We start from the raw sequence: 16383 nt of genomic DNA, 5'->3' as shown, positions 1-16383 counted from the left end.
TATTAAATGATTGACAATTTTTCCAAAAATTGTCTTGCAATGTCTCCGAAAATACTTTTTTTTTGCCTTTTAACAATCTATTCTCTCTTTCTCTTTTCTATTTATTTTCTTACAGTTCGATTTATTGAATGCCAAAAGTGAAATTTCCGCTGCATCTGGACTGATTTTCACTTTATTTCTACATTTTGTTGTTAGTGTTGTTTCCGTCTACCGCTGTGCACTGCAAATGTGTTCAAGGTAAGTGTCAACAACTATTTGCAATAATAATAAGAAACAAAAACAAAAAAGAAATGAAAAAAAAAACTCAAGTAAATTTAATTGTAAATGTTTATGCACAACACGTAACTGACCCCCTTTGCAGTCGTTTGAAATGGCAATGGTGGTTGGCAACACTCAACAATTGCGGCAATACAACTCTGCATTTGGTCTTTGCAATTTCCAAATACCAGCTGTTTCTGTTGATAGCTATTGCCGTAAGTAACGTATAGTTGCCGTAATTATACGATACTTGCGCTTACTCACTAACTACACCAACCAGCCATTGTCATACTTGACAATTGTCAAGTTTGTGTTCTTGTGTGCGTGTGTGTTTGTGCGAGCAACATCAATAAGTGAAAAAATACACAGTAATGAAGATTGCAAGCAGCCAAGGAGAGTTATTGTGTTTTTTTAAGTAAAACGAAATTCTTTAACAATTACGCTGGTCGTTGTGACAAAAAGAGAATAAAAGTTTAAAATCCATTGGATAATCGTGCAACAGCTTAGCCCGTAAAGCTGGACGAAGGAAATAAACGCGTTTCGTTAATGTTTTTCCACTGAAGGCCAGTCACGCTCGCCTACGCCTTTTGGTCTGGTTGGTGGAGGTCAATCTTTCATACATTCGGTGGTCGGTCGCGTCGCTGTTGTCTGTTTGTTTCTATTGTTTTCTGTGTGCTACCGTCGCAGTCGGAACAAAAAAACAACACATTGCAAAAATACTAGCGTTTACTGTTCTGTTTGGATTGTCTTCGTTTCCATTTGACATTTCCTTGATACGAGCAACCTTGCAAATAGAAAACAGCCATCACGTTAGCCTCCCAGCAGTTTACGTTCAACGCCACCATGCCGTTGGCTGATCTTCACAAAGATCTAAGGCAACAGCAGCAATTGGGCGTAACCACGGCCGCAAACATTCCCACATCCTCGTCATCATCCTCATCGAATCTGTGTAATCTCAACGAACATGTGGGTCTGGCGCGTATGCAGATTACTTCCTCCGGCTGCAGTAGCCTGGCGGTAACGCCAATGGAACATACACCCACAGATGAGGAGAGCACTGGCATAACAACGGTTTCTAATTGTCAAAGGCGCCAGCAGCATCATCACCATCAACAGCTGCTGACCAACGACCCGTTGAGTTTACGCATCGAAACCACAGAGCTGCAGGCAGCTTTGGACAAACATCATCACCAACATCTGGATGCATCATCGAATGATTTAATGGATTTGAGTGACTCCGAGTGTTATTCATCGACGGGCCAGTCTGCGGGTTTAGGCGATTGTGAGCTGAGGGAAAACGAATTTGACATACGGGAGGTCATCAAAGAAGGCCATGACAAAGCAGATCCTTCACAATTTGAATTACTTCGTGTTCTGGGCGAAGGTTCTTTCGGCAAAGTGTTTCTGGTGCGTAAAATCATTGGCAAAGATGCGGGTACTTTGTACGCCATGAAGGTTTTGAAAAAGGCCACATTGAAGATCAAGGACAGAGTGCGCAGCACAAACGAACGTAAAATATTGGCTGATGTGGGTCATGCATTTATTGTCAAACTGCATTATGCCTTTCAAACACCGGGTAAATTGTATCTGATATTGGATTTTTTACGTGGTGGTGACCTGTTTACTCGTCTGTCCAAAGAGGTAATGTTCACCGAAGAAGATGTGAAGTTTTATTTGGCTGAACTGGCATTGGCTCTTAATCACCTGCATTCCTTGGGCATAATTTATCGTGATTTGAAACCTGAAAATATACTCCTAGATGAAAATGGTCACATTGCCCTGACTGATTTTGGTCTTTCGAAACAGCCTTTGGATGGTTCGAAGACCTATAGCTTTTGTGGTACTGTGGAATATATGGCACCGGAAATTGTCAATCGCAAAGGTCATGATTTTGCTGCCGATTGGTGGTCTTTTGGTGTACTCATGTATGAAATGTTGACGGGTAATTTACCATTCCATGGCCAAACTCGCCAAGAGACCATGACACAAATCCTAAGATCTAAATTGGGTATGCCAGAAAATCTTTCACCCGAAGCCCAGGCCTTGTTGAGAGCTCTTTTCAAACGAAATCCCCAAAATCGTTTGGGTGCAGGACCCAATGGCATTTTGGACATTAAGGCCCATTGTTTCTTTGCCACCATCGACTGGGTTCGCTTGGAAAGGAAAGAGGTACGGCCCCCATTTATACCTGCAGTTTCACGCGACGATGCCTTCTACTTTGATGTGGAGTACACATCAAAATCGCCCAGAGACTCACCTGGAGGACCGATTTCCGCCTCAGCCCATGAAATATTTCGTGGATTTAGTTTTGTTGCTCCCATGCTATTGGAACAAACCCTCAACAATGACACACAATCACCGCCCTCTCCCTATCTGCCATGTCAAGAGCCAGCACGCACGCTACCCGGCGTCCTGCCGGGTAATTTCCACAACGACTACAATGTGCTGCAGGAGCTGGGTCGTGGCACATTTTCCGTTTGCCGTCTGTGTGAGCACAAAGCCTCCAAGAAACATTTTGCTGTTAAGATAATAGAAAAAGCTGCATATATGGCGAATTCATCTTCGTCGGATTGCTGGGAGGAAGTTGAAATTATGTTGCGCTATGGCAATCATCCAAATATTGTAACACTATTTTCCGTCTACGAAGATTCATCATCGGCATATTTGGTAATGGAACTGCTGAAGGGTGGTGAGCTCTTGGATCGTATTTTGGCTGTTGGTCAAATGTGTGAAAGTGAAGCTAGTGCTGTGCTAAGGACAATGGTATCTGCAGTGGCCTATTTGCATGAACACGGTGTGGTGCATCGTGATTTAAAGCCATCGAATATGATTTACGCGAGTATGAAGCAAACACCGGAAACGTTGAAACTCTGTGATTTGGGTAAGTATGTGAAGAGAGAACAAGAAAAAAGAAGAGTGGGAGATATGAAACACAATGGACGGTTTAGATGGACTGGAAAATTGAATGAGCGTAGAATCTGTGCCATTTTTTTATGAATGGTCAGAGATGAAAGCTTTATTTTTAAGACGTTTCGAAGACTTCGTGCTTTCGAAGTGGATATTTGAAGTTTTATAGGAACGTTCAGAGCTATCTGCGTGGATTTTTCTAAAACCTTCTAAACCTTGAGAATAATTATTTCAGATTTTGGAAACTTTTGAAAATGGGTATTTGAAGAAGCTTTGAGGCTTATTTTTTAATGAAATTTCGTACTATAAGAGGTAAAGACTTCTGAGCTATAAAAGAGTAAGAATTCTGTAATCTTTACGATTTGTTAAAGCTTTTAAGCATTTTTATAGATTATGGAGAGCAAGGGCTTTATAAAAGATATGTTTAAAGACGATCTAGGGAAGTTAAGATTTGAAAGGGTGGATTTCTTAAGGAATTTCTTGAGATACCTTCAGGGTTATGAAGTCGGCTTGTCGTTTAAATGTTATTTTTAAAGACCCTTTAAGGAACCTTAAGTCTTGAATAGGTGGATTTCCCAAAACATTTCTTGAGATGCCTTCAGCGTTATAAACTCCTTCAGTTTTTTACGATTTTTAAACAAGTTTTAGATCCATTGTTGTGCCATAAGCGTCGATTTTATTATTAAAACATTTCAGGAACTATCTATACCCTCAACATTTGATGTTTTTTTTAAAGCACTATTTAAAAACAATAATTGTCCACAAAAGTAGAACGTGAATTATGGCCTTCAAACGACCAATGAAACCGTCACACGCTACCCGAATGTTGCTCTACGGTATTTTGGCCCATTCCCGGCGAAGCGCTTGATTGAGGTCATCGACACTTAGGTATTTTTTAGTGCCAATCTTGCTTTCTAAAATCCTTCAGACACAATAGTCCAACGGATTGATATCCGGAGATTTTGGTGGCCCATGTGCGCTGGATATGATCCGAGGACCCTCATTTTGTAACCATTCTTGGGTGCTGCGTGCTGAGTGCTGTTGGAATGTCCAAGTTCTGCGGCCAAAATGTTTGCGTGCCCAAGGCTTTAATACACCCTCCAGAATATTTTCGCTAATTTCGACAATATTCGGCATTTACGGAGAGAGACCATCCCACACAACGGAGAGAGACCATCCCACACAATCACCATGACCGGCACTTAAGTTCTGGTGGCCAACCGAAGGTGCACATTTTCATCTGACCTCTTTGGCAAGTAAACACGATAATTTTGTTTTTTTACAAACTGCTGCACAACGAATGTTTTCTCAACGGAGCAAACCAAATTCGGCAGTTCACCACTTTCGGCCAAGCGAAGCAACTCTGCAGCTCTTTTGAGTCTATTTTCTTTCAGTTGCGGTGTAAGTTCTTGCACTTTTTCGAATTTCAATGGCTTTACTCCGACCTCATTTTTCAATATTTGCCGAATGGAATATTGCGATATGTTCAGCTCACGAGACATTTTTCGGCCACTGCGACGTGGTTTACGATCAAGTTGCTTCTTTACTTTTCGAACCATTTCTGCTGATGTTGCTGTTTTTTTCCATCCACTTCCTTGACGTCGGGCTACGCTACCAGTATCACGGTAACGAGCGATGGTACGAAACACAGAAGATTTATTCACATTTAAAATGTTGGAGTACTCTAACGATAGCCACTTGTGGTTTTCCAGCCAAATATTAAAAAATCACACTATCACGCTTGAATTCCATCACGAATAACTTTTTTCTGGAAAGTTCTCACCAAAATGCTTTTGTACGCTTCTAAAAAATATAATGAACTGGCACTGGAATATTATTAACAGCTTCGGACGAGTGGCTTAGAAATGGCAGCAGTCTAAAGTTGGTTGCAGTTTTTTCATCTCATCCTGTATACCTCTGTGGCCATATGGCTGAGGGTATAATGAAAAAATGTCCAAGGAATGTTTGTGCCTTGGAAACAGTTTTTTAGGAGTGGTCCCAGCGAGATCCCTTTTTAAGGCAAAATTTTCCAAGACACAGAATGTCCTCAATGTCAACCTATTAATGGCTATTTGTGACCTATAATGTAATTTTTTAAGAGAAACATTTATGTCCTAAACTTTGATCCTTTCAAGAGTTTTATGTACTCTCAACGTGGACTATTCAAAGGATTTTTTGACTAAATATTATTTTCAAAGTGAGCCGACGTCTTCCAAATCACAAAATAAACAAATGAATTATCTTTTTGGCATTTAGTTGTGTGCTCTTGTCTCACACATTAATCCTTGTCTACACAGCAATAACCAAAAAAAAAAAAAATAGATGAGCAAAGGAAAAACAGAAAACAAATGAAATAGATCTTAAGCCGGTAGCCAAATATGACAACATATGTTAGAGTGCCGCCGACCACAGATTAAATAAACTCCCACACAAACGGCCGCGACCGACATAATCTCGCCGCCACACACAAATACTTAAATTAACATAATGAATTCTCTATTTCGGCTTCTGCTTAAATTTTCTTTATCTCAGGCCACTATTTCCCTTAGAAGAAGAACACGAAGCCAAAGAGATATGGTGGAAATCTAAACCTACATACATACATTCATAGATATGTGCAAGTCATTTTTTTTACAAACAATAACAAAATTGTCTTTAAAGCGACACAACACAAACCAACCACATGTTGTTAAATACCTACATAAACAAACAATTTTCAAAAATCACAACCAGTCAAAGTGCCAAACAACAACTTTCTTTTATTGCGACGTGGGCGACCCACGCATTTAAATGCACCCTCCTCCCACACGCATATACCTACATGGTAGTTGTTGTCTAAATGCAGATACAAGAAAACCCACGAACACCCTCAATTATTATTACATGTAAGATCATTTCTATTATTAGAACCACCCTTAATCATCCACCACAACAACTGCTGGACGAACGACGAACATACTTTGGTTTTTAAGGTCTTTGGCTTTTGGTGACTTACACGACAGAATCATCGTTGTCGTAGTTCATTTCTCACTTTTGTTGTTGTTGTGAATTGAATAACTTGTGAAAAGTAAAAAAGTTTTTTTGTAATTTTGATTTTTGGTAGACAAAAGTCACAGGATGAAAAGGATACACCGGCCTTATTGTACATGTCTTTTTTATCACATCAGAAATTCATTGGTTATTTTTAACCCGGGTTGACTGTTTATTGTTGTTTTATAGTAAAATGGGATTTACAATAATAACAAAACATTTGGGTGTATATTTTTGTCTGCGTATGTTTCCATGCTGCTTGCTACGCAATCCTTGCTTCATATTCACATAACCGTTTGTGTCATTTCCAACTACCCAACCACCCACCGAGTGAGTGTTAGCAGCACATGTGTTTGTCTTGCTCTCAATGGGGTCAAACAACCATTGCAAAAGTCAATTTGTAGCTAATAGTACAATTCAATTGAACAATAGCCGTTGTTGTTCAATAAATATTATTTAACATTACATATTTCATTTCGTAGCGAAAGGGATCAAAAGAAAATATTGATATTTTGTCATAAAGTTTCAGAATTATGACTGATACGATTGGAAGAGATGTGTATACATAGGTTACTATTTTGATGCCGTACCTTTCGAGTTGAAGTATTTTAGGACCTTAATTTAATGTTCCAGATGTGTTCTATAAATAGAAAAAGAATGCACGGTTACTTTGTAACAACTACTCAGCTCGGAGACCAACTAGTCCATTAATTAGAAAAAAAAAAAAACAGGAAAAGGGGATCAGAAAAGAAAAATATTATTGTTATCCACGAAGAAGTTAACGTGTCGCCCTTACTCGATTTAGTGTCCCGGCTAAAAAAATATCGTGAAAAATTTCCACTTAAGCCTACGTCTTAAACCAAAGAAATTTGGACAGTTCCAGAGTAAGTGATCTACCGTTTCAGTTTCCTCTTCATCTTGACAGATCCTGCAGCACTCGCTTTGGTCGTCACCCCACTTAGAAGTGATGGCCCTTAAGTTGCAGTACCCTGTGATTGTTTCCCCCACAAATTTTAAGCCTGATTTCCTCAATTTTTTTAGAGATGAGCAATCTTGATCTTCTCCCAGATAGTAAAGGGAAATGCTCTTAGAGACAGTACGACATATATAGTCACCGAACCTCTTTCTGATTGCCCGTAGATCTATGGCCTTTATGACAGGAAAGATTTCTGTTTGTAGGAGTTTCTGAGAAATTACAATTTTAGACACTTGGTCTCTTGGGACGAAATCCTTTTCAGGGCATTTGGAGTCGATCTAGCGGTATCCGTCCGTCCATCTGTCTGGCTGCAGCGCCCGATAACTGGAAGGGAGTATGCGATTAAATTAAATTTTTATTAAAAGTCTTTCACATAAAGTTGAAAATTCTTGTTCGATTTTCTTTTCACTTTGCACACCCCCAATATTTTAATCAGTATTAGATGAAGTTTTAAAATGTACTTTAGTACTTTAGTTCACTGTTTCTGATACCTCCCGAACAAAAGTTCAACATTTTCCAAAAAATGTTGTCAATATACTCCAAACCTGTCACGTCGTTATATGTCTGCAAGTTTACAGCCCTTGGCTTTGTGTCTACAGATGAAAGTTAGGTTATACTAGCTGAAAGGTAGGCTATAAAGGCTCCAGAATATAATCTTCAGTAATTATTTTTTTCTGTCCGGATATAAATTTCTAATGTCATCACAAACTGTTTTCCCATACGTTAAATTCATTCTCCTCATTTTTTTCCTCTTTTGCCTTTTACCAAAAACTTCTGCCCCGGCACCTCGTACCAAAAAATATAATACCACATTTGTTTTCAACTTGTTTACCACCGACCGCTTTGTGAAGCATATTGAAGTCTATATATTTATAGACTTTTATTTTATTTGATTTGTAATTGATAATAATTTCCAATGAAACGCTTAAATGTTTGCTAAACACCCACCGCCCTCACCATGTTCCAATACATGATGAAATGTTAATCAAATTAATTGGATATTACACTAGAATATAAATGGTTGAGCGTATATATATGTGTGTGTATGCTCCAGCTTCTATTCTTCTATATCAATTACAGCTACAGATAAATAAATCGTTAGCCTTTTGCTGTGCTTAATAGGAAAGGAATATTTTTTTCTGAGAAATTGTCTTAAATATTTATGACGAGGATTATAAAAGTATTTTGTTTTGTTTTTCATTTAGGTGTAAGGTGATGTATTAGTTATTTGGATTTGGTGACGTATACATTTTAATATAGTGCTTCAAAGAGACGCATTATTAAATTTTACAGAAATACTTAAAAAGGCAATTTGCAATTTGATTCAAAAAAAAAAAAATTAAAAAAATCCACATTATAAAATATTAGAAAAGTTTTTAATTTGAAATTTAATTAAAAAAAAAATTAAATTTAATAAAAACAAGTAAAATAGTGTCAATCGGTTTTGCCGACAGATGTATATACCTTGAGTTATGATTATTCAAACTGTTGACCCTTTATGGGGGAGGTTCCGGATCAATTGGACAAAAATGACCTATCTACGTATCTGACCTAAGACTGATAAAAATATTACAAAGTTTACAGGATTGGATTATATTGACCACTTCCTATACTTTATATGAGATATGTGGAAAATTTTGAAAACATTTTATTCGAAACTTTGGCCCTTTGTGGGGAAGGTACCAGAAGCAGTGGACCGATATATTCCATCTTCACACCAGACATTAGGTTAATAAAAATATTGTTAGGTGTGTAATTTAAAGAGAACCGGGAGTTTTTGTTTAGGATTTTATGATCATTTTGGTTATTCAAAACTTCAACCCTTTGTAGGTGAGGTACCAGGAGAAATGGTCTGATCTTTACCATCTTTATAACAGATCTTGTGTTTATGAAAATATTGAGATGTACCAAGCCTGAGTGGAATCGGATGTTAATTTTGTGTTTTGTGAGCTTCATGGATATTAAAAATTTTGACCCTTTTTTGGGAAGGTACCAGAAAGTGTGGGTCGATATATTCTATCTTTACACCAGGTTTAATAAAAATATTATGATGTGTGTAATTTGAAGATAATCAGATTTTTACATCACATTTTATAAGAGTTTTAATTATTCAAAATTTTGACCCTTTGTGGGGGAGGTACTTGATGGAGTGGGCCGATATTGTTCATTTTCGCACTCGATCTAAACTTGACAATAATATTACGATGTACCAAGTTTGGATCAAATCGTGCGCACCAGCTAGACAAATAGACGGACATCGCTAGATCGACTGCAAATGTCTTGAAACGGATTTGGTCCAAAGAAACGTAGAATCAAAACTGAGGCACCCTGGCTGAGCGTATAATAAACCTCATTATGAAATGTTGGAAAAATTTATGTTTTTGAATTTAAAAATCTAAAAATATGTAATTTTTAATCCGGAAATAATACACTTTTCAAATTCAAAACAATTTTTTTTTCAAAAAATTTTAAAATCTTGAATTTAAAAAAAATTCTAAAAATCTTCTTTTTTATTAAAAAATAATAAATAAATCTACGTATTCAAAGTTTTAAAATATCAATATTCTCAACATTTTCAAAAAAAGAAAAATAATATTTAATCGATTTTTTTTAAATATCTACATTCACAATTTTTCAAAATCCTAAAGAAATAAAGGGTCCCAAACACCAAAAAAAAAAATACAAATTGACGTTTTTTTCAATTTAAACTTCAAAAATCGTTAAAAAATTCAAATTTTAAGAATTAAGAATTACGTTTTTAAATTCGACAATCGTTTAGAAAATATACTTTTTCAAATTTAACAATTTTAGATCTGATAGTCCTAAAAATGTTTAGAAAAATCCACGATCCAGTAACGCTCTCGTTCTACTACCAGTTCCTTTATCAGATACAAGACATTCCATGATCACAATATATTCTATATATTTTTATGCTCTCAATATTCACTACTTAACTCCCACTCACATTTAGGTTTCGCCAAACAATTACGTGCCGACAATGGCCTGCTGATGACACCATGCTATACGGCTAATTTTGTTGCACCCGAAGTATTAAAACGTCAAGGTTACGATTTGGCATGTGATATATGGTCATTAGGTGTACTGCTTTACATTATGTTATCGGGTCGTACACCGTTTGCCTCAACACCCAATGATTCACCGGGAGTGATATTAAAACGTATCGGTTCGGGACACATTGACTTTTCGGCACCACGTTGGACAAACATTTCCACTGCCGTCAAGGAACTTTTGGGAGAAATGTTACATATAGTACCCGAAAATCGACCAACTGCAGCTAAGATATTAAAACATCCTTGGTTGACGGAACAAAAGGCCGGCTCTGTACGTTTAACGGAATATTATGTGCCATCGCATCAGGACCAGCCAAGTGCAGCAGCGACGACGACTGCAACGAGTTTTGCCAGTAATGCCAATACGGCACGAGAAGCTAATGCGGCTTTGCGTGGAGCTGTCGATGCCACTTTTCGGGCCATTGCCATTCCACAGGCGGCCAATGTGGGGCCAGTAGCCGATTCAATGCTGGCCAAGCGACGTGCCAAAGATCGTGCCAATTTGAAGACGTAATCGAAAATGCAAAATTGGGTAACATTTTTCATTGTCAAATTGAAGCTTAACATTTTGCGATAATTGTTTGTAGCAGAAGCGGAAGCAGCAGCAACAGCAGCGTTGGCAAGAATGTCATGGGATTCCTTATACTTTTTTGGAAATAGTAAAGCTTTAAACTATACATAGAAAGGACAAACAACAAACAAAACATAATCTTTAAAATGAAATCTTAAAAAAAGAAATTAAAACAAAACATTTGCATAACACGAGTTGTGAACCACTGGCTTACTTTTTTCTATTCTACAAACAACAACAACAAAAAACAAGAAACAAAATCACACACGAAAACCAAACAAAGAGCACAAAATGTTTTTACTACTGATGATATATAAAAAAATATTAATAACTTTATAAACAAACAAAAATATTTAATTATATAAAAAAATATGTATATTTGAAAGAGAAAAAAAAATGATGAAATCCTCAAAAAAAAAAAAAAACACTATAAAGCAGAACTTCTTTAAAGCTATTTTTGTCTGCAAAACCCCAAAGAAGTTCTCAGCAAAACAAAATCTTCCATTTATAAAAGAAAACAACAAATGCAAACAAGTTAATTATTTATTTTATAGCGAAATTCTATATATATTTTAATTATATCTCTCATTTTAAATAACTGGTTTTATTTTTTTATAATAATAATTATTAGTATATCTATGTGTAATTTGCTTTTATTAATAACAACTTTTTTCCATATTATATTTATACATGTATATGCATTAAACACAACATATATATAGTTATGTTTTTTTATATATATAATAATTATTATGATCATCATTATTATTGTTTTATTATAAACTCTCAATTTTATTGTATTATAATCATTATTGTGTACAAGAAGTTAAAACATTACCCGCCCCATGCTATATTTACGAACGAGTAACGAATCTAGTTAATGTTTTTTTTTATATTTTATCCATAAATGTATTTTTTATTTAAAGAAAAATGTTTATTTTTCGACCTTTAAAGGTTTAATAAAACATCAATAGAAAATTTATAATTTTATACACGTTTTAAACATTTCTTTATACCATTTGCACATGTAATTTAAAAAAATTCGAACGAAAAAATTAATGAAATGAAATTTTTAATTGAAATTGATCATCTTTTACGCATTAGATCGAAATACAAAACGAGAAATAATCAGATCTAGTAACGATGACGTTTTAACGACTATTAAATATACGATTCGAAGGACCTGTAGTGACATTCTTTAACTGATTTTTGGGTTGCCGACAAACATCGGTAAAATCGGTAAAATTTGTCATTCAATTGTTAACACCTTGTCGCGTTTAGAAGAATATTCTAATTCGATGTACCGATAAAAAATGCCCTGCAACTGAATTAATTTGGAGGCATTGTGCAAAGGAGAAGGAAAAGTATATTCCACAAAATATTTCTGAATTTCTCGATTCTTTTAAGACGGCTTTAGTTTCTAGGAAAAGAACGAATGTCCAAGGTTCTATATAAAAGCTTAATATGATGTCATATACTATACTAATCTGGGTTTTCTGAAAGATGAGTGGTTTTCGAATTTGTTCGAAATACAAAAAATAAGCAGACCTAGTAAAAATAACGTTTCCACGACTGTTGGATATACCAACCGGAACAACCTAAGTTCTACTCGAAACAGCATTAATTTTTTTTAGTCTTTCATAAATTCAAGGCTATGAGTATTGTCATACCATTTCCTTTACCTTGAAATATAAAACGTGATCGATGTCGGTTCAAACCACGATTTGGAACTCTACTTTAGCAGATCCTTTCTCTGAAGAAAATGTCCCTTGCAACAAAAGAATTTTGAAGGAAGAGAGACGGTAGGAAGAGAGTAGACATACTTCACACAACATTTGTGATTTTTAGATCTCTTCTGGAAGAATAAAGTCCAGCAAAAGCTTAACATGATTTCCAAAATATTGAAAGTTTTCTCCTTGAAATGATGTTCACTGAACACCCTGTCGCTTTTTCCATTATACTACTATAAGATTGTGATGCTATCTAAAATGTCTAAACTGCGCCTATATCACTTTCCCTGATCCTCAGGGCACTTTTCGACGACTAAAACTTGTCCATAAGTTTAAAAAATTGATAAAACCGATCCAGCCCAACTTGCCTTGAGCTGGCTTTGTCTATAACTTATGAGTTGTCATAGGTTATTATTGAGAACTCGGCTACATATATTGTGACCAACTTTTCCAACATTTCCATTGCATCCAATATTTCAAAGTTTGTCTGGTTATAATGCTTCTCACTGAAGCTTCTGTCGCCTCCGTTATTTCTGAAACGTCTGTAAAGATGGTAATGTTACAAATGTCTAAACTCCTAGTTAATGTCTAAATTCCTAGTTTCTGCCTAGATAATTTTTCCTGAGCCTCATGGTATATCTCGACGACTAAAACTTGACCATAAGTTTAAAAAATGAATTTATGAAAACGGATGCAAACCGACTTGGCTTGGGCTGGTTCTATCTATAACTTTTGGTCAGCCTTAGGTTACGATTGAAAACATGGCTACATTTGTTGTGATCAAATTACCTCGAAATTTACATAGCATCCAATCCAAATCGGCTTCTGTCGCCTCATCCATTTCTGAAGTGTCTGTAAAGATGGTGATACAATCTAAAATGACTAAGCTTTTAGCCTCTGCCTAGATAATTTTCACTGAACCTTAGGGCACTTGTCGACGGACCGATGTAGCCCGACTTGCTTTGGCTCTATCTATAAACTATGGGCATCGGTTAAGATTGAAAACACGTCTACATACACTGTGACCAACTTACCTTTCAAAGTTTTTCTGCTTGAAATGCTGCTCACTGAACACATCAGCCCCTGTCGCCCTTCCGTTTCTGAAGCGTCTGTAAGGTTCCACAATTAAAAAAATTAAACAGTTGCAGCCCATAGTATACAGTGATCCCATATGCATTGGAAGTTGTAACGGAAATGTTTAGATTTGATTTTGTTTAGTAAAGTGTCATATTGAGTAAAAAGTAATGTAATTGATAATAATACCATCCGATTTAGGGAAATTTCAAGATTTAGGAAACATTTATATTGAAATGGACTGTAATATGTCATTTGGTGTTATTAATGGGTACCTCAATTTAATATAACTCCCACCCCTGATTCAAATTATTTGATGGGGTTTTGCCACGTTTTTTTCAAACGAAGATTTTGACATTTTCAACAGAATTTGATACAATTTGCCATTTTGGATTATGAGTGCAATATTTTGCAAAAAATTGTCCAAAAGTACCTCCAATATAATGGTACCTCTACTAACATTGCAGCGCAAACGTTAAAATTTTTTACATTCATGTTTTGTTTTTTTTTTTTCTCACGGTTTGGCACCACTGTGCATTGGTAAAAACCCATGCAGCGCTATTTAGCTTAGGCTGTTCCGATCTATTACCTAAGACCAGACCTGCTATCTATGCCGATATCCAACACTAAACTGAAAGTACCATTATGCCAATTTTGTCAAAAAACTTAGCAAAAAAAAAAAAGAAAAATTGGCCGGCGCTCTCTGAGAAGACATTAGGGTCGCTCATGTCACCAATTCTCGTTCTCTTTTTCTCAACCGCGCATCATTTAATTTAAAATAACCTAGAAATTAGATCATATATTCAACGCAAGCTGAATCCGTAGATTCGGAAGCATTGATTCCTGTATTAAATTGTCCCCACTTTTAATATTGTGTGTTGAAGCTTTAAGTTTCTCTCCATTCTAAAAGAATTTTCAAAGTAATGTCGCAATATTTCCCAGCCTTGTTTTTAAAAATATTCGTTCAGCAGAAGGATAAAACTAGCAGGCCATGAAATAAAGTATAAGTTTACTTGACCTCAAGTCGAATTAAATTTAATAAAAATGAAATACTATAAATTACATGTGCAAATGGTGTACGCTGTCATCCCACAACCACAGCAATAGATGTTGTTTTTTAAGATAACAAATTTTTAATTAGTATCTGTATTGTATGTGTGTCACACAAAACCACAACATGATATGGACCGTTCTCAATATAAAATATTTTTTTGTTTTTTAAGTCAAAAGGTATTCAAACAAAACTCAATTGGTATTATAAATAATAGATTAAAAAATACGTTGGAATCTATTGCATTTAGATGTCATTTGTAGCATTTGTTAGGGTATAAATTCATTGGCCAGTTAAAGAGACTAAATTAAGTTATCCATGGTATTGAAATTGGCATTTACATTCCTGCCATTTGGCAGATATTTAGATATTTCTTTAATTCATTTCAGAACAATGGGATTCTGATCTCAAACAAATATCTGTTTTCCTTATAGAAAACAGAGAGATTTAAAATGGAAAAGAATGAAAAATCCCTTTTTATTCAGAAACATCCTATTTGTTTTATTTTGAATACCAGTATTAATAATTTACTTGAGCTATGTATTTTACATTTACAAAAAATGTTTATTTACACAAACATAAAAAGTATACAAAATAAAAAAAAACAAAAAAACCCTCTTAATTGCTCCGAGTACCTCTAATTTTTTCTTAACTCAAAACAAGCCTCTTACAAAACAAAAACACAAAAAAAATGATTGTAACTCTTCCTCCTTAACTCTCCGAAACCCAAAACAATAAGAACGACATGTAATAGGAAATAAAAACAAATTACCTGTATAACGAAAAGAACGAACAAAAGAACATTAGAACTACTTAAGAAACCCAAAAAGAAAATCATGTATTTTTGTGAAAAATATTAGCTAATGAATGAACGAAGAAGAAGAAAAAGATAAATCAAAGCCAAGAAAACATGTATTGCAAAAAAATAAATAATTTGATATATAAAAAAGATAACAAAATTATATATTTAAATATATTTCCATAAACAAAATAAAGAATTTAGTTAAAATAAATAATTAAATAAATATATATTAACAATCCAAACCAATTGTCCCCCTACCCCCCACATTAAAAGAAAACTAATAAAATATATAAAAAGAAAATGAAAAAATGTTAATTATTGCTGACACAGTTTTATCCCTAATAGCAAACAACAAAAAAAAAACGCAAACAATGCATATAAATAAAAGTATACAACATTATTGAAATTATATAAAAAGAACGAAATAATATTTACATTTATAACTTAATAAAATAAATAAAAAGGTAAATACATTTTATATAGACAACATTTAAAATATGTGTATTCCAATATTTTTTTTTTAAATAATTAAATAAAATTTTAATAAAATGTTGTTAATTAATTTAGGAAAATCCAAAGCAAAATACAATCTTTTAATGTCTCACACTCTGATTTTTAATCCCTATATTTTGCGTAACTGAATGCTATTCTACATCGTATTGTTTATTTCTGTATGCGGTCTATGTAAATGCCTACATGAATTTAATGACTAAGCAATGGGTGATTTTTTAAGAGCTACAGTAATTTTTTCAAAGAAAAAAAAATTCAGAATAATACATGGAATCTATTTAAATTGATAGCACGGTCCGCATAATTTATATTTTGGAGATTATTTCAAGCAAATGAAGACCGCAACTGCACCTTAAATGGTTAATTCGCTAATTCCAATTTTGCACACTTTTTACAATATTTT

General features: G+C 34.8%; 2 protein-coding genes across 3 annotated transcripts in view; both read left to right on the top strand.

The window, feature by feature from the left end:
• The window catches only part of LOC101895475 (uncharacterized), an 87523-nt gene that overhangs the window by 58636 nt on the left and 12504 nt on the right, over positions 1–16383 (top strand). Inside the window, exon 4 of the mRNA XM_059122006.1 lies at positions 116–237. Coding sequence (XP_058977989.1) covers positions 116–237 — 122 coding nt within the window. The remainder of the gene's footprint in view (positions 1–115; positions 238–16383) is intronic.
• LOC101895137 (ribosomal protein S6 kinase 2 beta) lies at positions 568–15601 on the top strand. 2 transcript variants are annotated; one of them, XM_020036210.2, is made up of 3 exons: positions 568–3139; positions 10143–10774; positions 10833–15601. In XM_020036210.2, exons 1-2 carry the CDS (start codon positions 1102–1104, stop codon positions 10754–10756), a joined length of 2652 nt encoding a protein of 883 aa, XP_019891769.1. In that variant the 5' UTR covers positions 568–1101; the 3' UTR covers positions 10757–10774; positions 10833–15601. The 2 variants fall into 2 exon arrangements, with proteins under 2 accessions (XP_019891769.1, XP_005182011.1); XM_005181954.4 differs by having other exon boundaries at positions 10143–15601.

Source organism: Musca domestica, unplaced genomic scaffold (assembly GCF_030504385.1).
Source record: "Musca domestica strain aabys unplaced genomic scaffold, Musca_domestica.polishedcontigs.V.1.1 2, whole genome shotgun sequence".
Classification (NCBI taxonomy): domain Eukaryota; kingdom Metazoa; phylum Arthropoda; class Insecta; order Diptera; family Muscidae; genus Musca; species Musca domestica.
Note: the sequence above shows the minus strand (reverse complement) of the source record. Positions and strands in the feature narration are given on the sequence as shown.